This window comes from Musca domestica, unplaced genomic scaffold, assembly GCF_030504385.1.
Source record: "Musca domestica strain aabys unplaced genomic scaffold, Musca_domestica.polishedcontigs.V.1.1 57, whole genome shotgun sequence".
Classification (NCBI taxonomy): Eukaryota; Metazoa; Arthropoda; class Insecta; order Diptera; family Muscidae; genus Musca; species Musca domestica.
Window position 1 is genome coordinate 1648547 of NW_026712358.1, and position 22544 is coordinate 1671090.

At 33.9% G+C, this 22544-nt stretch overlaps 1 protein-coding gene across 4 annotated transcripts in view; it reads left to right on the plus strand.

The window, feature by feature from the left end:
- Positions 1–22544, plus strand: part of LOC131805502 (dual specificity calcium/calmodulin-dependent 3',5'-cyclic nucleotide phosphodiesterase 1-like) — a 126060-nt gene that overhangs the window by 34837 nt on the left and 68679 nt on the right. For all 4 annotated transcript variants that reach the window (XM_059128707.1, XM_059128708.1, XM_059128709.1 and 1 more), the window contains exon 2: positions 14182–14835. In XM_059128707.1, coding sequence (XP_058984690.1) covers positions 14424–14835 — 412 coding nt within the window. In that variant the 5' untranslated portion in view covers positions 14182–14423. The remainder of the gene's footprint in view (positions 1–14181; positions 14836–22544) is intronic.

Consider the following 22544-nt stretch of genomic DNA (forward strand, 5'->3'; position numbering starts at 1 on the left):
GTAATATGTATATCAGACTTGTGTCAGATACGAATTAGACAATATTGGCCAACTGTTTCGGAACCTCTCCGATAAAGGGTCAACAGTTAGAATATTCCTAACACAGGGCTGATGCTATTTAACTTGTTCTTCTTTCTTATTATAATCAGTCCTGCATTTTAGAAGTCCTTACCAACTTATTTTACTTCCTTAATATACCATGGGTGACACCATTGATAGTTACATAATTCAACTTTATATACTGTATACTTGTGCAATGTTATCTGTCTATGTATGTGTTGTTTTGTCTGTCACTATGCCAGTCTCCCTCAACGTTTGACATGGAAACGTTCCATTGCGTTTCATCAAAAATTACTTATGCCAATATAATAATATATCTACATTACTGTTTAATCTACTTAAAGTAAAATTTAATTCCACACAGAATTAAATTCTAATTTCAAGACAATTAATTCACTCTTCTACACCCATAGATACAGATATGTGTATACAAAATATTTTTTCACCCACTTCTTCTAACCCAAAATTCTCCTCTATGAATTATGTACAGAAAATACATTTTCTTCGTTTTAGGTAAATATAGACACAAATGTGTTCCTCATCACTTGCAATATTTTTTTTTTTTTTTTGTCAGAATTTGCATTACAAATTAGGCGCATCATATGTTGTTTGAGGTCTGAATAAAACATAAAGAAAATATCCGTTGGCACATTCCATGACCCCGCACGTCTGGGTGAAAAATTCTAAAGTGGACGTTACATATCCTTCTTTTATATAATTTATAGGCTTTCCTTTTTTTTCATTTACTACTCGCTATTTACAAAAAGAAAAATTCATTTCTGTCTATCCAGCCAACGGCCAGGTTCATTTGCATTTTTATTCTGCTCAGCTCCGTACTGTCCTGTTCTGTTCTGTGTCAGTCAACCCTCCTGGCGATTGCATATTAATGGGTCAAAATAATCACTGCCATTTACAATCTAGCCGCCACAAAATTGCAAAATTGTCTCGGTCTTTTATACCGTTGCACGGTATTGGATTAAAATATGCACTTGTATGTGTGTGTGTAAGTTTTGCAGGATATTTACATATTGTGTAGACCGCGGTGCAAAATGACAATGTATTTCATATTTCCGGCCATAACTTTTGAACAATTTTTGCCAAAACTTTCAATTGGAAAACATTTCCGTATAAAATGGCCTTGTCCTCCTACTTGATAGGTCAATTGCCGAACCATCACTAAGAGACTGAAAAATGTGCAAAATAAAATTGCTAATACAAAAATATCGACCTTGAAGAACGAAGTACTATTTGTACATCGGAACAAGCGGACTAAACATATAGGACATAATTAAACATATGTTATCAAATATTTCTCTTCTAAAATGCATATGTAACAATGTATCCATTATTATATTATTTTTATATTTCAGCTTTTTTATATTAGAATAATTGAGGTGAAATAATAATTTCGTCTCCAAAGTACGGTTTTAATCTGTAACTTTCACCGGATACGCTAGTCCAGTTTGTGTCCGAATTAGGAATACCTCTTTGGTAGTTATCGTTCGTATCATCCAGACAGGCGGACGACCCATAGCCAGATCCCAAAAAAGTTCCAAAATATTTCTTCTAACTATATTTGAGCCTTATACCAATAATATTGATGAAATAGAACCACTATTGGTCACATACCTGAGGGTATTAGTACGGAAAGGACAAAGAAATTGCAATGTGCACTGTTCGAAAAAATTAGTGGATCACTATAGATCTTTTCGATTTTTAAAAATGTCGATTCAAACCTGAGATTGAAATTTTGACTTGCAGGCTTTTATCGATTGAAAAGTTATTAACAATTTCTTTCGTTATTGTAGCAAAAACGAAACAAAAAATGAAGATTAAAAAAAACAAGTTTCGAAATAGGAACATGTCCTTTATGTGGTAGACCTTTACGAGAATAATCATCTGCTATTTCAACCTGTATCGAATATAACAGCATAGACTGAAAATAGGTGAAAAACTTATTTAAAATACCTTAGGCAATACGATATGTCAAAGTTAAATTTTGGACAAACAAAATCAATGTTTAGTACCCGCAAAGCAAATTGCAGAAATATTATTAAATCTACCAAATCTATAACAAAAAATCTGACAAACCTTTACCACATCTCCACTTTATTGTTAAACAAAAAAATTATGTTTTGCCATGTTTACAAAAAATTTTGGTGAAAAGTTTTGAAAATAGGCATTTTTCTTTTCTTCATATTACCAATTGATCGTTATCTTCAGAACTTACTTCGCCCATAATCATCATCTTCATCGATAAAGAAAATATTAGCAAAAGTTTACACAAGTCTGTAATAATCTGAACTTTTATAGCAACTAACGAGAGAACGTTGAAATGTGAACGAAACTTTATCCTTCTGTGGATTGCAAGTGGCGAAACTTTCACTCCATTATCTTCCTCGGATATCTATTCATGCTGTTCGCTTATACATCGCTCAGTTTCCGTCATCACAGAATAGTTTCCAAGTCGCTCAACTCATTATTCACAGTAACAATTGTAACGAATTGCTAACACACATACACTTGCACACACATACGTACAGATTTTTGAAAATAGATATAGCCAAACAAAACAAAAGTTTGAATGGAAAAGTTTTGTTGCCGTATATTTTGTCGATTCGATGTATTATTATTTTTTTTGAGCACATCAATATTTCCAAAGCTGTTCACAAATATTAAAGTATGCAAATATTTTTTGTTTTTTTTTTGTGAAATAGGTTTAGATTTAATTTGGAAAAACTAAATTTGAAGTGGCCGAAACATTTTTTTAAAGATTCCCGTAGAAATCAATGTAATTAAGTAGTCAAAAGTCGGCTAAACATAGAATGAAAAAAGGATATATTTAGTGCCCAAATCACAGTTCTCGTACAATTCTCCTATTCTTTCCGATTTTTTTTAAAATATTTTTAACAGAAACTACCCTATTTTGACCGCCCGCACAGTCTGACATTTAAAACTAAAATAACAAAAAAAAATGTAGATTCAAAAAAAAACTCGTTTTGCAAAAGGGTTTAAACATTTTTATGAAACTCTGATGAAATAAATAAAAAATGAATTGCAGAACAAAAAAAATGCCCAATGATATATAGCCACAATTTATTGTTCGCCAACACTCAGCAGAGATACACCAGGGCAAATAAATTCAAATTCATTCAAATAACAACACCAACAATAATAACAGCAATTACATCCAACCACTACTACTTCTACTGACACCCAAGAGCTATGATTACGTAAAGTCAAAAGAGAACGACGTAAACTCTCAACTCCCGCACCGCAGAGAACAGGAGTAGGTCACCGAAGATATTCCAACGGCGGAGGAATTTTACAGTTGGTCTCCACCACTTCAACGCTGTGAAATAAATACTCGTCTCCTTGTCATGCTAGGGAACAAGAAAAACGATGTTAGGCAAGTCGAGGCGACTCGTTATGCCGTATAGCAGCTGAGTTGAGCTTTGCTTCGTTACACTCTGTGCACACAAGAACACACACACATACATACACAACAGACATACATACATACATACACATTTAGCCGTTTGGTAAATAACATTTTAATTGTTTATTTAGCTTTTGTACAACCATTACTGGTGGCGCCATGGGGTCGTCATCAAGGATGTTGTTCGTCTCCTACGTTTGCAGGCGGTGGAATGTGTGTGTGCGTGTGTATACTTTTTGTCTTTCGCCATTGGCGAGATGTTTTCTCTTCTGTATCCGTTATTTTTGATGTAAACAAATATAGGTTTGTAGGAAACACAAAAATATCCTATTTCCCTACTATTTATATACGTTTCGAAATGAAAGGAAACGAAACAAGCATCGCGGCATTCCATAACAGTTCGGCACGAAATAATGACAATGACAACGAAACCAGCATAAGCTGTAAATAGAGACATACATACAAATATATTTATTCTTGGACTAGATTGCAAACGGCATTGGTCCGTAGCTAAGGTCCGGTTGTATGTAAACATGAATTGTGATGTCGTGTAACAAAATAACGCAGAACCATAGTCCAATTTCAATTTCTTGTCATTTGTTGTTCCAATTTTGCATGCAATATTCGGCAAAGAAATAAGATTAGCATTATATCAGTAATTATGTTACAAGGACGAGAGATGTCCTTGAAGTATGGAAATTTCCCCAAACCTTGGATAAATAATTTTTGGGACAATATATAAGAATGGATATTCGACGATAGGGGAACAGAGGCAGATTTTCGAAATATTTTGCGCCGTGAATTTATTATACCGTCGTCGGATATGATTCTACCATGTGTGGTCTAATTGAGCCTGCTATCATATTTAAATCGAACTCTCTCTATGTCTAGCCATCTTTGGGAGAGATCTTGGGAACAAAAGCAATTCTCTTCTATCATTCTGTTCTATACACCAATAGTATGTATCGTATCCCAAGAGTGGATGTCCATTACTATAAACTATTTTTCATATTTTTTCGAATAGTACCTCTCTGAAATGTTTTAAAAAAATAATCTTGACATGTGCGAACAGCAAGAAACTGACTGGGCTGAACAAGTACTTTCCTGTCCCACCATTCTTTGAAATAAGGTCGAAAAAACCTTTAAACATATTGAGTTGAATAATTTAAATGTATTGTTATTCTTGTGTTCATGGATGGATATAGTTTATGTAATATTAAGAAGTACTAAGTCTTACTTGAATCTGATGTTAATTTCTCGTTTTATGAGTGTCATGGATATTCTAAATGTTGACCCTTTGTGGGGAAAGTACCAGAAGGAGATGACCGATATATCCCATCTTCACAAAGACCTTGTGTTCGTAGAAATAATCGGATGTCTCAAATAAGAAGATAACCGGATGCTTATCTATAATCGATTTGGTTATTCAAAACTTTCACCCTTTGTAAAGGAGGTATCAGAAAAAATGGTCCGATCTTTACCATTTTTATAACAGATCTTGTGTTGATGGAAATATTGAGATGTACTAAGTCTGAATGAAATCAGATGTTAATTTCACGTTTTATGAGCTTCAAACATATTGAAAATGTAGACCCTTTTTGGGGTAGATACTTGATGGAGAGAACCAATATATTCCATCTTCACACCAGACCGTGGATTAATTAAAATATTGTGATGTGTGTAATTTAAAGACAAGCGGACTCTCACATCACATTTTATTAGAGTTATAATTATTCAAAATTTTGACCCTCTGTGGGGAAGGTACTTGATGGAGTGGAACGATATTTTCCTCTTTTGCACCTGACCTAGCACTGCAAATATTAGGATTTGCAAAGTTCGCGCAAAATCGTAATATCCTTTCTCTTTCTGTGCAGTAAATTATTTTCTTTGAAAATTTTGACATTTTTTGGGAGAGGTACCAGAAGAAGTGAACCGATATTGTCCATCTCCAAACTCGATCTAAGTTAGGTAATAATATTACGATGTACCTGGTTTGGACCAAATTGAATACACACGTCGAGAGTTATCGTGGGCACCAGCCAGACAGACGGGCGGGCGGACATAATTGAATCGACTGCATATGTTTAGAAACGGATTTGGTCCAAAGAGACCTAGGGTCTAAAACCGTTATTTCGATTAGGCACGTTTTAGCCGTATCAAATGATATATACTTTCCCTGCCCTCTGGCTGAGGGTAAAAAATATAACCTATGTAATAATTCATATAATAATCCTTCTTTCATATATAAACACAAACACTTGTAAAATTCCGACCTGTTGAGCGACTACTTAAAACAAAATTAACGACTGAACACACATAGCTAAATCGGCTTAAATCGTTTAAATAGGATAACTAATTTCTAAGCCGAAATAATTTTATTCACTAGTAGCTTAAAAATATTTTTAAATACTCAAAACTATAGAACTGAAAATTTTTTTTGAAATAAATTAACTATTAGTCAGTCCTGTTCAAAAATGTGATGCGATTCGCCGTTGAATAATCAGGAAAATAGTATTGATTCAAAAGTTTTTGCAATAAAACATGAAAAAAGACAACACAATTTTAACAATAAATTACCTATAATATCACTCTCAATTACTCCAGGCCTAAATATTGCGAAATTGTTAATCAGGTATACTCAGTATTAACAGAAATATTTACTACGGATATTCCATGCTATCACTTTTCAATTCCGAAAATCATTGATTTTTATAGGGCATTAAAGGTTATTAATGTCTTTTCAAAGCACCAATTAAGCAAACATATTTTCTGTTCTAAGAAATCTAGGGGGGAGTGCTTCATGAAAGCATTGTGCATTCAGATGCTTCATAAATTTAACCAATTCATGGAATTTGTATCCAATTTCATTTCATTGCAAACTTCCAAAAATCAATATTTGTGAAGAATGAAATTGTATTGCAATTGATTGATGTTTTGTGGTCATTTCATGCTGAGCTCTTTTCAAAAATGCTATTGGAATGAAACTGTGCAAAATGTTGCCTCAAAGGCATTGCAATAATTCTGCAGTGATTGACGTGAAATAGTTTAAACTTGGGAATATTCATATGAAACACCAAACGAATTGATTTGATTGAAATTTATTCAACATCCGATGGCTATAAATCATAACTAGCTTTTGATATGATTAGCTCAATTTCTCAGCTATATAATATAATTAATTGTTTTATTTCCCAATTATATTTTATTCTGTCAAACAAAAAAACTTTTGTTGAAAACACCTAATAAACGCCCATAGCCAATAATAAGCATATGACCCCCTGCTGCTAATTCTAATAGAACACACATGTTCACATACTCCCACACCGAGAGAGCAATTTATGCTCATGTTTTGTATATTATTTGTATAAATAATAAAACAAAAACAAAGAACGTAATGAAATTTGAAATGATAATTGGCCATGTTTATTGCTTTGGCCGTCATAACGGCATTAATAATAAACACAAATTATGTATGGGGCATTAATGACAGCAACATTTGTATTTATGGGTCATTGATAAATGAACCTGTGGGGGAGAATTGAGTCGAATGTATTTTTAATACAAATTCACAAAAAAAATGTAAGTGTCTAGGGTGACGTATGATTATTGCCGTTTGAAACACTTGACCAATGTGACGTATGATTGTTTTTATTGACGGTACACATACGCACCCCATAGGAATTATTAACAATTATTTATTCATACATTCAGTTGATATGAAAATATGTTTTCGTTCGACATGGAACAGAATTAGGGCATACTTGGAATGGAGTTTCAGACTTATCAGATTAAACACGAGACTAAGCAATTACAAATATAATTACTGAATTATCTTTAATTGTATGAGATAGTACTTGGTATAAAAAACATATATCACGATACATGAAATTGTTTTACAAAACCTTTTCAAATGGAGTATTCATCCAAAGATAATATACGTTTTGCAACCTAAGTGATGTTAATTTAAATCAGGGCTAGGCAGAGAAATTCAAAATTATTTTGTGATTATGTGTGTGTGTAGAAAATAAAAAATATTGAAAATGTCTCTTTACCTCTCTCTTTATATATATTTTAAAGGGCTTTGAGACGTAGATTTTTTAAAGAGCCTTCGATACGTGGATTTTTTTGAAGAGCCTTTAAAGAAAGATTATTGCTTGAAGAATCTGTGAAAATTATTATTCGCAGGAATTCATGTTTTGATAAAAAAAAATCGATGTTATAGTTACATAAATTAATAAACTATAAATTATTTTGGGAGAGAATAGATAAAACAAATTACGTAAACAAATATTTGACGTATTGAGATAATGGTTTAAAGGAAAATTATAAATAAGTGTCCCGCCGAAAATCCGTAATTTTATATAGATATGTGTGAAAGATAAGAATATTTAGAACCCATTAATTATCGAAACTAAACTATTTTTTTGTGGAGAGCAAAAATATATAGAAAGTTCATAAAAATATCCGGCAGCCACTTCCTCATCGACTGCTCGAATAAAACTAAATATTCTCCCAAAACCATTTTGACAGAAAATTCAAAACAATTTAATTTTTTACAATTGTGTTTGTAAACACAGAGACATCCCATGGGATACTCTTTGCCTACCTTTAATTAAAGTGTTTGTCAATACCCATTTTTCCAATCCAGCGTTCTTTAAATATTATAAAAACATTCATAGCTTATAATTCATTAAAACAAGATTATAACAACGGATAGCGACCACCAAATTTTTATTTTCTATAATTTTTTCGACTGAGAGTGCTAGTATTCTTCTCGTTATTTGACCCAAACGTGTAACTTGTTAACCTCACAATACATACCCCCTAGTCCACATAAAGAAAACCAAACTTATATTTAACGTTTCATTGAACTCTTGGTGCAATTAAAACCCCATTTCAAAACTCTATTGTGTTCTGCAATCCGTCCCATTCACCATGACTATAATGTACCACATAAAGACGCCGTACATTGTTTCGTTTCATAAATATAATATAAAAAAACACCCGTCTCTTAAAAGGCGATTACATTTAAGAGTCTCAAAGTAGCAAATAACATTCATAAAGAAAACAAACGATATAAAAGGGATCATAAACAAAACCCGAAAATGTTAACAATCGCATGGCGGTGCCGCCAGCATCGCTGCTCCTGCTGCTGCTGAACTTTTTAATAAATCACTTTAAATGTGCTTAAGGATTTATATAACTTGGGAAATTTGTCTTTGTTTGCTCCGCTTCGCGCTGGGTGTGAAAATACAAAGTGGAGCCTTGGAAATGAAGATGAATATAATTTTCTCATTTGCTGCTGAAATGATTGTGTTTTCTTAGCTTGGCAAGCAAGAAAAGTCATTTCTGACCTCTTCTTTCATTGAAAGACAACAAAAACAACAACTTAATTTAAGTATATTCAATTTAGTTGTATTTAAGGCTAAAGTAACTTCCGTTGCTGCTTAGGATAAATAACAAAGAAAGAGATACATATTAAAGCCACTCCGACCTCAATATCTATCTTTTTCTTTGTTGAAGAAAGGCAACTGCATAAATACTAGGGAACAAAGGCAAACTTGATTTCGAAACTATGTTCAAATATATTTTACGCCAGGGTAAGAGTCCCCTTTATTTGCATAGATTTCGCTTTTCAATGACCGTCGATTAAGGTTCAATTTAAATGCAAATGCTGTTTATAAACCCAATTGCATAAAAATGACATTCAAAAACATTGATTATTTCGAGTGTGAGAAGTAAGAAATAAGCAGTATAAACTACTTTAAGTTCGGCCAGGCCGAACATTTTTTACTCTCCAACGTGTGAAAAATTATGTTATTGTAAAACAAGTTAGAAATTAAGTCTGTGTTCCTCTTTTTGGACATACCATAAACACATTGAGTCATTGCGGGACAGGTATCAGAAGGAGTAAATCGATTTCGTTTATTTTATCTCGGACTAAAACAAGTTCTAAATTAAGATATGAAAAGTTTGAACGAAATTAGTTATACCCTTCAATTTTTATGAGATAAATTATTATTTATTGATTCTTTTTATACCCTACGACACTATGTGTTGCCAGTATTATAAGTTTGATTGGGACAAAAATTATGCAACATCTCGAAATATTGGTCTCCAACATAGGAATATAAATATGGATCTTCCTTTCTCGCCGAGCTGAGTCAATCTAGCTATGTATGTCCGTCTGTTTGTCCATGTTAATTTATAATCACGCTACAAGTGGACGTTGAAATTGAAAATAGAGTTGGGGTTTGGATCAGAATAGAAGCCTATTGTTTTTGCGATGAAATAGACCAAAAACAGAAAAAAACCTGATTTTGTTAAAATTATAAACCAATCGACGCGGAATTTTACATAGAGTTAGGCTTTGAAGTTTGAAAGGTTATTGTGCAATCTATAGCGGGTAAAATAAACTTTAAACTCTATGTCAAAAAATACGAACATTTCCACTAAACCGTGAATATTTTTAATGCCTGCCAAATAAAAAATAAATTAAAAGGTCACATTATTCGATTATAATTCAAGAACCGCGGGATAGATTTTCGCAATTCTGTTCGATTCGAAACGGTCTTGCAAGAAAAGTACAAAATCTAAGAAAATCGCGTAAAAATATGATATGATAATTTTTTGTTAAATTTTTTTATCGCATGCGATTTTTTCAATTTGACTTACAATTTTGAATTGTACACTTTATAAAGTTTTTCTACAGGGTATTAGGGCTTTACGACATCATTTTAAAGACGAAATCTTCCAAATTAGGAGGCTTTCAACATATTGTAGTAGTGTAGGGTAACACATGGACTGCCCCGCATGGCTATAGTCTTTGCTTGTTTTTTTTAACTCTTGACTTCTTGTGGGAAAGCTCGAAGTTTTATAGAAGTTTTACCTTGTTCCAAATTCGGACAAAGATACACGCGTCGAGATTTATAGTTCTCACCAGGCAGACGGGCAGAAATCGCTAGAAAAAATAGAATAGATCTCAATTTAATATATCTCTATTTAAAACCATTAAGGACCAAAAACTATACAACATCAAAGTACTCACATTTTGATTGGAAATTTTGGCTGAAACCTTCCAAATGCCGAATATAAACAATATGAGGGGAATATCAAAACGTCAACGGATACAGCCTATTTTCAACAGCAATCATCTTAGGAGTGCTTCATATCCCCATATCACATTTTACTCACTTTACTTATATATTTTGGCCTCTATGGCTCAACTTCAAGGAAGCTAGAAAAATGCTTCTCTGTAACGGGGTCTTATTGTGTCAGACAAATATTGCATCCAAGACAGTTGGAAAAGATTGTTTAACACAAAATTATACATTTTGTTGCCTGTTAACGTAAAAAACATGCCTTTCTGTTGTCTCTTAATTTGAAATAATTTCAAATCATTTTTTTATCAAAACAATACACACACATATATACAAACTGTGTATATGTATTGACAGAATAGGAGCACAAAAAGAAACAAATTGAATTTAGGGGATAGCTTTGTTCTATCTTCTGTAATTGTGCCATGGTAACCCCTATCTAGATTCCAGACAGAAGGGCATACATAGGTACTATAGGCATTATTAATTTAACTAAACATTGTAGGCTGCTATATACTATATGGGGCATTTGACGAATATTTCAAAATGTTCCAAAGGTCTAATTGGTATTACAGTAAATGTAATTGACCTTTCAAAACGTAGAAAATGGGGCTTGTTATTGAGATATCAAACACATACACCGGCATTCTATATAGGGTAGTTATTTAAGAAAAGTCATTCTACCCCCTATCCATCTCATAACCATAAACGTCTCCTGTTATTAATTGTCATATAATAATGTATTGCAAAATAAATCGCATCTAATTCCTCAGTTCACAATCCTTTTGGTTTTTTATACGCCAATAAAAACCAAATATACGTGATATTTGTGATACTCGTTATTCTTTGATAAGGATACAATCACAGACCCAACAAATTCATATTTGAAAAAAAGAAGACGTCATTTGAGCGATTCGTTTGAAGTGTCTCCATCTCGGGTCAATGCCAAATATATTTTCTCTTGAAACTTTATATTTGTCAACAGTGTTAACGTGTCCTTTCCATTCACAGTTTGATATACCTTAAAACAAAATGTACAAATTGGATTAGTAAAATGGTCCCTTTGGAAGATAAAACGTCTTCTCGGCAATTATGTGTACGAAAGAAATTAAAAAATATGCACAAATTTAATAATTCATGCCAGTCAGTCTGTTAGTCAGTCACTATCTTGCATGTCTTTCGAACACAAGTCTGTGTGATAGTTCAACACTTACACACACGCACACCTCATGCACCCGCACCCGCACCCGCACCCGCCCTGTAACTCGGTAGCATTACGTGGCAATCTTTTTGAATTTCGTATTTATTCTTCTACTTCAAAGACCTGGGGAAAACATCGAACAAAAAGAGAATTGCCAAGAAACTGTACGTTCTGGTGTGGAACAGGAGTTAGATCTCCAATGAAATTCTGTGCCAGTGAAAAATGTAAAACTTTCGATTTTGTGTGTGCGGAGACAATGACGACAATGTCACCTCGATTCACTCGGTCTGCTGTCCTCATACCTCACGTACCACTACAAGTTGAAGGAAGTACACTCGGGGGAATATTCTACAGCAGACTTGGAATCATAAACGAGCCCCTCGCCCCACATCATGTGTGTGTGCTTGTGTGTAAACGTGTATGTGGGTGTGTGTCTAACTAAATGTGCAGATGTGTCTTTCTTTTTGATTATTTTCTATAGAGCAAAGGGCACAGTGGTGCATATTCCCCAAAGGAGGTCAAATCTGTAACTTGTGAACAAAAAAAAAGCAAGATTTCTGTATTTTTATTTTTTAACCCAATAAAAGTTTATTGTTAGGTTAAAAGGAAAACAAATTCTATTTAATAAGCTGTTGGTCTTAAGTGTATATCGTTTTTGGGACTATTCAGCGCACTTGAGACAATATACAGTTACTGGAGTTGAAAATCGGTATTTTTCTGGTGCGGACACCAAAGATTCGAGAATGAAATAAAGTCCTCACACACAAGTATTTATTAACTTCAAAAGGAAATGGTTACATTTTAATGTGATGATGACTTTATTTTGAAAGATTTGAGACTTGGTGTTACTATAATATATACTCGTACCTAATAAAAACAAAACGCCTGTTCTGATTCATGATAGCTCCAGTCTTGGGTTCATATTTTCTTACAAAAAAGAAATAAAGAAATTGGCGTGTGATATTAGAAATATATGTGAAAATAATATTTAAATGCACCATTAATTTCAATCCTTAAAACCAAGGGATTGGTATTGAAATGGGATCCTCTTTATATGATTGAATCGTCATTTTAATATACGAATTTCCAGTATACCGAAAAGTGCCCGGCATTTACAAAGATTTTGAATACCACCGATTTTCTTAGTGTTTGAATATATGCAACGAAAATTCTACATAGCTGATATTTTTCAGCTTTGCCTGACTTGCCTGCTGATTTATTACATTCAGCTATTCAGCCTGTGAAGAGTATGCTTCCGAATTGTATAGCAAATAATTTGGGAATTTATAATATTGGATATTTTGATCCTGAAACTTTTTATTCTAGTAGTTTTATTTCTGCGCACTCCAGAACGTTTTTTCCGTCATTAATTTTGGAATTTTTTCCACGAGCTTCAATATTTTACAAAATATAAACGCAATTCAATTCGTTTAACTTTTGCAACAATCTTTAAAACTGTTTCTCTCTTCTGACCCAAACTTTTTCCAAAGTTTTTAGTCCATAGCAATTATTTGAAATGTCTAAAACGCATCATAAAATCAAAAGCTACTTCATCTTTTTGGTAATCTTTGAAAACAACTCTTGCTAATCAATAATGTAAAAGTTTACAATTTGTTTGTCTGACCTTTATGTTAATGATTCCGTCCTGACCCTTGAGCAGTAGACAACGAATGGAAGGGGAAAACGAAATCCGAAAATAAAGAGTTAATGGCATGGCACGAAACGGAACAACAACTGTGTGTTCCATTTTTTAACTAAATGTCCTTATTTTATTTTAGAATATATTTAGTTATGTGAAAACCCATAAAAAAAAATCGGTGGGTCGCTCCACCGTAACCAAACATCCCCTCCCTTTATCACAGGCCCTTGTTATGCAAATTCTGTACAATGATTAACATACACTTGACTGATTTCATTGTATGTGTGTGTATGTATGTGTGCATATTTACGCCGACACATGTTCGCGATCACAAAGTGGAAGTTGTAGCTGTAGGTGTGCGATTATGAATTCAAATATTATCCTTTCACTTGTGAGCGTCATAGTTTTATTTTTTTCTATCTATCTATTCTAACATTCATGAGACTTGAAACAAATCTCTGGTTTTTGTTATTCATTTTCAGTTTTAGTCAACGCTTCGACACCCACCATATGAAAATAGCTTGGAATTGTAAATTTCAGACTGTTTATGTAAAAGGAAAAAAAGTCATATGCGGAATTCTTGTGCCAAGCGAACTATGTATTTCAAATGGTGTATATTATATTCTTCAAACAAATTAGGCAGATCAATTCCGCTTTCTGTACATTTTTATAACAAAATTAATATATATTTTCCTTAATTTAATTGCACTATGTCATAATTTAAGTTTATTTTTTTTTTTAGTTAAAACTCCCAAATAAATTAAAAACATTTTAAAAACACTAAAAAATTAGCAAAAAATAAAGACTTCATCAGGTGTGGTCGACAGCAATGGTATAAAGACATTCGATTCGTTAAAATTCCTCACTATCTCTCGTTCTTGTCGGACGCCGAAAAGTAATACCCGTTAAAAATGAACTTAAAAAACATTTAACTGACATCTGCCGCCAAGAAACTCTGAGACCCGAAAACGCCTTTCAGAGAAAATGACAGATAAAATGGATTCTGTGACACGTCCGGAAAAACCACAGACTTTAGATGGCATACAATCTAGAAATTCCCTCGGTGATGGCAATTCATCGGCAATTTGCTCCGATGTCATTGTAAGTCACAAACGGTCGCGTTCGCGTAATAACATCGACACGGAGTCTCGTTCGCCGCGTGATCATTCATCGGACGGTGTCATGAGTACAGGGGCTGTAGGTGGTGCAAATGAATTTGAGAATAACGGTGAAAATACTCCACGTCGTGAAAGCCTTAACTACGACGAAACAAGTCCGAACAGTCAAAACTCATTGGCCAAGTCAATAATGGGTCGATCAATGCGCCTGCCATGCAGTGTTGGCGCAACGACACGTAAATGTGTCTTGACTTTAGACGGATATTCATACGTAATTGGTAAGTATGAACGGTGGGATCAAAATATTTTTTTTTGTTGGCTCTAAAGGATTTTATTTTAAAATATGTAATAAACTCTTTTTTGGACAAATAACCTCTGGATTTTAAAGGAGATCATCCCATATTTCAATTAAAAAACAATTAGTCACTAAAAACTCACATCGAAATGTGCACTTTTGAATAATGAAGATTTCAAAATTTAAAAATCAAAATAGATTTTCAGATTCCAATTAAAAGTTATTAACAAAATGGTATCGCATATTTTCATTGATATGACAATATTTTAAATTTCAGTTCAATTTTGAAGAGAAAATTATACCTCCGAAGTACTACGAAGTACTAATACAAAAAATAAATGTAAATAGTAATAACACAAATGGGTCAATAAGAAAGGAATTTTAATTACTTGTTTCTCTACAACCTCCAGAATATTTTCGCGATAATATTCGGCATTTATTCTGATGCCACGGTCGAATAATACAAGCGGGGAGCGACGATCGGCTGTTATGGCTGTCCACACCATCACTGGTGGACAACCGAAGGTGCACATTTTCAGCTGGCCTCTTTAGCAAGTAAACAGAATCATTTTGTTTGTTTACAAACTGCTGGACAACGAATGTTTTCTCATCGTCGAGAGAGAAAACCAAATTCGGCAGTTCACCACTTTCTGAATTTCAGAATACAGGTTAAAGAATGACTTAACATTTGAAACTTTTAAAACATACAAAGTTAGAATAATTAAAAAAAATTATGACACGACAAAATCCATAAAATTCCGATTTATGCTTCCTGACATCAATTCTTCTCAAAAATATGATCTTGGTATGTAATTTAATTTACACATTTTCATTGTCCTCGACATACATATGCATGTATGTATGTATGTATCTATGTTTGTATATCAAAACCATTACTGGCCATAATTAGAAAGGATAATTGTTTTCGTGTGGCCATTATTAGAATTTGATGGCAAAATTAACACCGCCATTCGCCTGACATACCCAGCGACGATAACAGAGAGCTGCAGCAACAACAGCAACAAATCCTTTAATGCGGGTGATTATGAACTGCCGAGCTTAGTAACGCATGTAATTATGTACTCGTCAGTGCGGGGCATTAGGATAATTCTGTAATTTAGCTGAGGCAGGCAGGCACACACACGCACTAATACACGAACACAGAATTTAGTGGTAATTAAATATGCAATTCTGCTGGCAGGCATAATGAGGTAAAATTAATTTCAACTTTTGAAATTTCTACGAAATTCAGGCACAGTAGGACAAATTAATAAAAACGTCTTGTAGGAAGATTTATTTAAAAGTAGCACTTGTTCAAATAATAAAATATTTTTAATAATTGTATATCTTTTTATATTCTTCTCTTTTTAGGTAAGTTTTTTCACTTCTGCCCAAACCCATGAATGTTATGACACCACAAATGTAAGTAATTCGTTATGTCCTTCGTCATTTTTTTCTTGTAATATAAAAATCTTTTAATTTTCTTGTGCTCACAATTATGTATTTAAAATGAAAAGGTCATTTATAAATGTTGACTCTATTGCGTCCCTTCTTCTGCTACTCGATAGAACAAAAAGTCCTTTCTCGAATAAACATTTGCAAGCCTGCTTAGGCATTTGTTGGTGGACGCATTGTTTTTGTTTTAGTTTTCGTGCTCTTTAAGTTGTCCTTTGGCCATCGTAAATAATAGAGTTGGCGACATTTTAAAGGATCCGTGTTACAAGCCAACCAATGCTTGTCTCCTGGAAAAAAATGTTATCTCGAATGACACTATTATGGCCGTTTTATTAAAGACCTTCTTCTGCTCGGCATTTAATGTGGACCACAATGGCCACTGTTGCCTTGTTCTGAGTCGGTGGCTGATTTTGTGTTACAACCGACCAGCAAAAGTACCAACAAACGTTACACGTTTAGGAAAGTTTTTTGTGGTGTTCTGTGGTGCCTGTGACCTGACATAAACGTATATTATGCCAATGGCAACGTCTACTCTGACACTTGAGGCCTGGGTAAACACACGGAAACCAACCCTTTTAAGGCAAAGCCGTCGATGTGTTCTTTGCACTCAAATGCTGGGCAAACAGGAATTTTGTCTACTTAAGAATTTTTACTTTGCTAAGACAAAGAAAACAAACAATTCGGAATCCTGAAGTATACCGGAGACGTAATAGAGGGGAGGAGGGGATTGTAAGTCCTTCACCCCCCCACTCTCCTCCCCTTGGCCTTTTACAATTTTTGCTTTGCTTTTGCCTCTATCCCTTACAACAATGACATGAGAAAGTAAGAGAAGGAAACAAAGACAAAAAATTATGATAATGACACAATTATGACCATATGAATGTCATAAAACGCTGGTTGTCAGTGGTGCATGGAATCGCCGCAGTGTCGAGGGATTCGCCGGAACATGTCATTAATTAATTAAAAGTATATCTTTAATGTCTTAATACAATGGCGACCACTAAGGACCCCGTTTGACCGAGTGTAACCAGAAAAGATAATAACATTGTGGACACTTTTAATGGCATCACGTACATGTGAATGTGTCTGTGCAATTACGTACATACATACATGTATCGGCTTCAACAAAAGCCAAACTGTTGTCAATACAACTTAATGGTCATACAGACAGTATGTTACAGCAATTTGCGAAACATTGCGGAGCAAACAATGAGTTCTCGCTCGCATTATGTTAATCGCTTTCAAATGAAATTCTTAATAGGTAATTCATGAATATTAATAATCATATTATGTTCTTATTTGCAAATCGGATTATGTCATTGGGGCGTTTAGAGATTAGTTTTTTTTTTTTTTGTACATGTACCAACTTGCTATGCAAATTATGGTTAAAAATTACGACTGGTGAAGGGGTAGGAAAGTGAATTTAAATCGTACTGAATGAGATGCATCTTCTTGTTTGTAAGATAAGGAACTATCGTGGCAATTCGATAACCGGATGTCAAATTGCCTACTTAAATAAAGAGTGATTTGTTAAGAGCTTGATAACTTTTTTAAAAAAAAAACGCATAAAATTTGCAAAATCTCATCGGTTCTTTATTTGAAACGTTAGATTGGTCCATGACATTTACTTTTTGAAGATAATTTCATTTAAATGTTGACCGCGGCTGCGTCTTAGGTGGTCCATTCGGAAAGTCCAATTTTGGGCAACTTTCGGCCGGAATAGCCCGAATTTCTTCGAAAATGTTGTCTTCCAAAGCTGGAATAGTTGCTGGCTTATTTCTGTAGACTTTAGACTTGACGTAGCCCCACAAAAAATAGTCTAAAGACGTCAAATCGCATGATCTTGGTGGCCAACTTACCGGTCCATTTCTTGAGATGAATTGTTCTCCGAAGTTCTCCCTCAAAATGGCCATAGAATCGCGAGCTGTGTGGCATGTAGCGCCATCTTGTTGAAACCACATGTCAACCAAGTTCAGTTCTTCCATTTTTGGCAACAAAAAGTTTGTCAGCATCGAACGATAGCGATCGCCATTCACCGTAACGTTGCGTCCAACAGCATCTTTGAAAAAATACGGTCCAGTGATTCCACCAGCGTACAAACCACACCAAACAGTGCATTTTTCGGGATGCATGGGCAGTTCTTGAACGGCTTCTGGTTGCTCTTCACTCCAAATGCGGCAATTTTGCTTATTTACGTAGCCATTCAACCAGAAATGAGCCTCATCGCTGAACAAAATTTGTCGATAAAAAAGCGGATTTTCTGCCAACTTTTCTAAGGCCCATTCACTGAAAATTCGACGTTGTGGCAGATCGTTCGGCTTCAGTTCTTGCACGAGCTGTATTTTATACGGTTTTACACCAAGATCTTTGCGTAAAATCTTCCATGTGGTCGAATAACACAAACCCAATTGCTGCGAACGTCGACGAATCGACATTTCACGGTCTTCAGCAACACTCTCAGAAACAGACGCAATATTCTCTTCTGTACGCACTGTACGCATCCGTGTGGTTGGTTTAATGTCCAATAAAGTAAACTGAGTGCGAAACTTGGTCACAATCGCATTAATTGTTTTCTCACTTGGTCGATTATGTGGACCATAAATCGGACGTAAAGCGCGAAACACATTTCGAACCGAACACTGATTTTGGTAATAAAATTCAATGATTTGCAAGCGTTGCTCGTTAGTAAGTCTATTCATGATGAAATGTCAAAGGATACTGAGCATCTTTCTCTTTGACACCATGTATGAAATCCCACGTGATCTGTCAAATACTAATGCATGAAAATCCTAACCTCAAAAAAATCACCCTTTATTAAACACCCGTAAATGAGAATTTAGAAAAGTTTTATATTCAAAAAAGAGACTTAAGGGGGTTTCCATATATCCATCCATTCGCTGATAAGTGCCTCACCATTAATTAAACCTGAAATGTTAATAGGTCATATTTGTATTTTTATATAAATTAAATGGAACAAACATGTCAGCTCTCCAAATAAATGTTTGTCTATGTGGACGACGAAGGACATCTCCTTAAACAGCACTGTATTACGTCGAAATTCAAAGAAACTTCATCAACACAACTTCTACATGTGACTGAACAATAATTTTTTTGTCGAATTTTTCATCCGAATTCAGGATTTCCATGAGTGGAAAATTCCATATTTATATTCGTAATAATATATTCGTAAAATTAAATAATAATATTGTAGGGAAAATTTATTTCCCGCAGTTCCAAATGATGACACAAAAGCGAACGGTCTAGATACCTTTCAGACCTTTTTTGCAATTCTATTTTCGGAAGTCCTTTCTTCGTTTCGGCAAATGCGGCAGTGATAATTTAGTGAGATTTTGAAAGATGTTAATGTTTTATGTCACGGAGACTAGAGATCCAATACTGCCGAGATAAGTGTTGACACGTTCCGTCAATAAAGACCTATCGAATGTGTTTTAGTATTGGCGTTCTATTAATATACGAGATGTTTCGAAGGTATCACAGGTTTGTACTTGCCTTAAATGTAGAGTTTAAGATGGTTATTCTTATGACTCTCACCGAAGTTGTGACTGACATCTTCCGTATTTCGGTGGAAGAACATTCAGTTTTATTTTATTTGCCTATATCCAAATAACAATGGCCTAAAAAAGTTCCTCTTTGCATTTTATTTCTTTACCTCCCTATTTTCGGTATTTTGGTGATTTAAGCGACATTATTTACCTGAATTGTTTCAAATTTGGTATTTGAAGTTCGTAATGGATAATTCAGCCTGTGACAGATAATTGTGTGCAGGTCCACGTTTTCGTATAGCCCCCATATAATGGAACCTCCCTATATTTTTTTTCACGATTTTACCTCATTATTAACCGGCTTTTTTGAAGTTTTACATTTAAATATTGTAATGGCTTATGAGAAAACTTGACCGTGCAGGTCCACGTCTTCGTATAAACCCAAATATAACGGCTACATTCGGTATTTTTAAAATTTGAAGAGAATTTTTAACGCATTTTATTTTTTTGAAAAATTCCAAAATCGTGCCACATCTTGGAGTGTATTCAAAGTTCGGTCCTGCTGAAGTTACAGCTTTTTTTGTTGGCATCGGTCTCAAATATCGAAATTGATTGGTGCTGCAGCCAGTTATTTAGAACATACAATTACTTAGAACATATACATACGATCAGTTTTGCAGAATTCCTAAAGTTTTTAGTCTTGCAGCATTACATGCTACATTTAGTCACATTTGGAGGAATACTTTACCTAGCACCTAGCACTATCGATGACACGAATAATTGCAACACTGGCAACACGATTATTGTCCTGCAATGAATAGTGCAATTGTATCGTGAATTGAATCGTGAATTGTATACTTCGATTAACTGAACTAGAATTCAAGATTCGTCGCCGGTCGCCAGGTGTATTTATTGACCATTGACTGCTGACGACGAAAGGCCTAGAACTGAAACAATTGTTATAAACGCACGTACGTTTAGCAACGTAATAGACGAATGGGAGGAGCTGAAATCGGTCCACCCTGTGAATTATCATGCATACCTATATTGCTTTTTGATTGGTACATCTTTAACATAAGAAAGACTTTTTCCAAATCGGATGTAATTAAAAACAGAAAACATTAACAGCTTAACTGCGGAATGGATATTAAATCTCCCATTTTGAAAATAGGTACTAATCCAATAAATTCTTTTTTATTATAATGAAAAAAAATGTAAAAAATTAGATATCATATTAATAATATTTTTCAATAAAATAAATAAAGATAAATTATGTGATTAATTAATCGATTCTTCTTTTCTTTTGCCATCACTACCAAAGACCTAATTTGGCCGCTGAAAAATGTCATCACTACTTTTAAACAAAAGTATGTAGTTCGGAATCACTTTTTGCATCCAACATAGTACCGAGAATTTTTGGTTTGCATTAACAGCTTACGGGAAGTTGATTTCTCAGAGCTTAATTAAATACTATATTGATAATGCAGCAACTTTGTATTTAATTCCAAAGAAGCCTTTATACAATCGTTCGAGATTTCCTCTTTAACCCAGAAAGTTTATCTGAATAATCAGCAACAAACAATCAAAACAAAGTGCAATTAATTCAAACATTTTTGCGAATGTAATCATTTTTTGTTCGATTGATGTGAGCATATTCCAATTATCTCTTTAATTCCTGAAAATTTTGATGATTGCAGAAAAAATTAACTTAAATTCGGTATTGCCATACCAAACAAAAAAAATCTTATCACTGGAATCCAACAACTGAATTGTTGTTACTTCGGTGTTAGCAGAGAACAAAAGGAAAATTCTCATAAATACGGGGCGATACACTATCGCAATTTTCAGCACAATGAAACGTACTTTTACTGCACACGCATTCAAAATCTGAGTTCAAATAAAGTGCAGATTTCGGAGAATGGAATAGAGAATCCAAAACAAAACAAACAACAAAAACACAACAGAATGCACAATAGAACAATGGAATAGAATTTTTTGTTGGTTGCTTTTTATGATAAGCAATAAAGTTGTACTAAATCGGAAAAACAATGGAATAATTTGTATAAAACTTTTAGCAAAAAGAGAATGAGTGGCACAACGAAAATTGTGAAATGCAATTTTGTCGCTCTACCGCCACCACCACGTCGTGTCTACGTGCTGGCTTGTGTGGGTGCGATAGTTTTTGTTGTGAAGAAAAAAACATCGACATGGGAGATTGAGATCATAAAGAAAGCACCGATTGCAGTTGGGTTTTAAAGTTCGTGAAAGGTTGAAGCTTTTTGTGCGTTGAATTGCTGCTAGAACTGATGATGATATTTTTATTTAAATTTGAAAATAGAGATTATGGTAAATTCCATTAGAGAAAATGTAGTTTTAAAATTGCTTAACTTAACTTTTTCGCCATTGGAACATCAATTGACCAAATGAGCAGTAGAATCAAAGAAGAACTCTATTAACAGAGAAAAAAAAGAAAAGTAAAATCGTAAGATATATAAGCAATTTGTTAGTTTCTATATTCTACGAAGCAGTTAAGTTTGAAATAAACAGTTTTCAGTTAATAATATGCTTTATAAATTACACTAATATTTGGTATAAGAGGGTATTGGACTAATCCATTAACATTTCACACGAAAGAAAAAATCCACCCAACTCATTCGATAATACTTCGCAATGCACTTACAAAATTACTGTTTTAAGTTAACACTTCAATGTTGGTCAACTTATATATGTATAC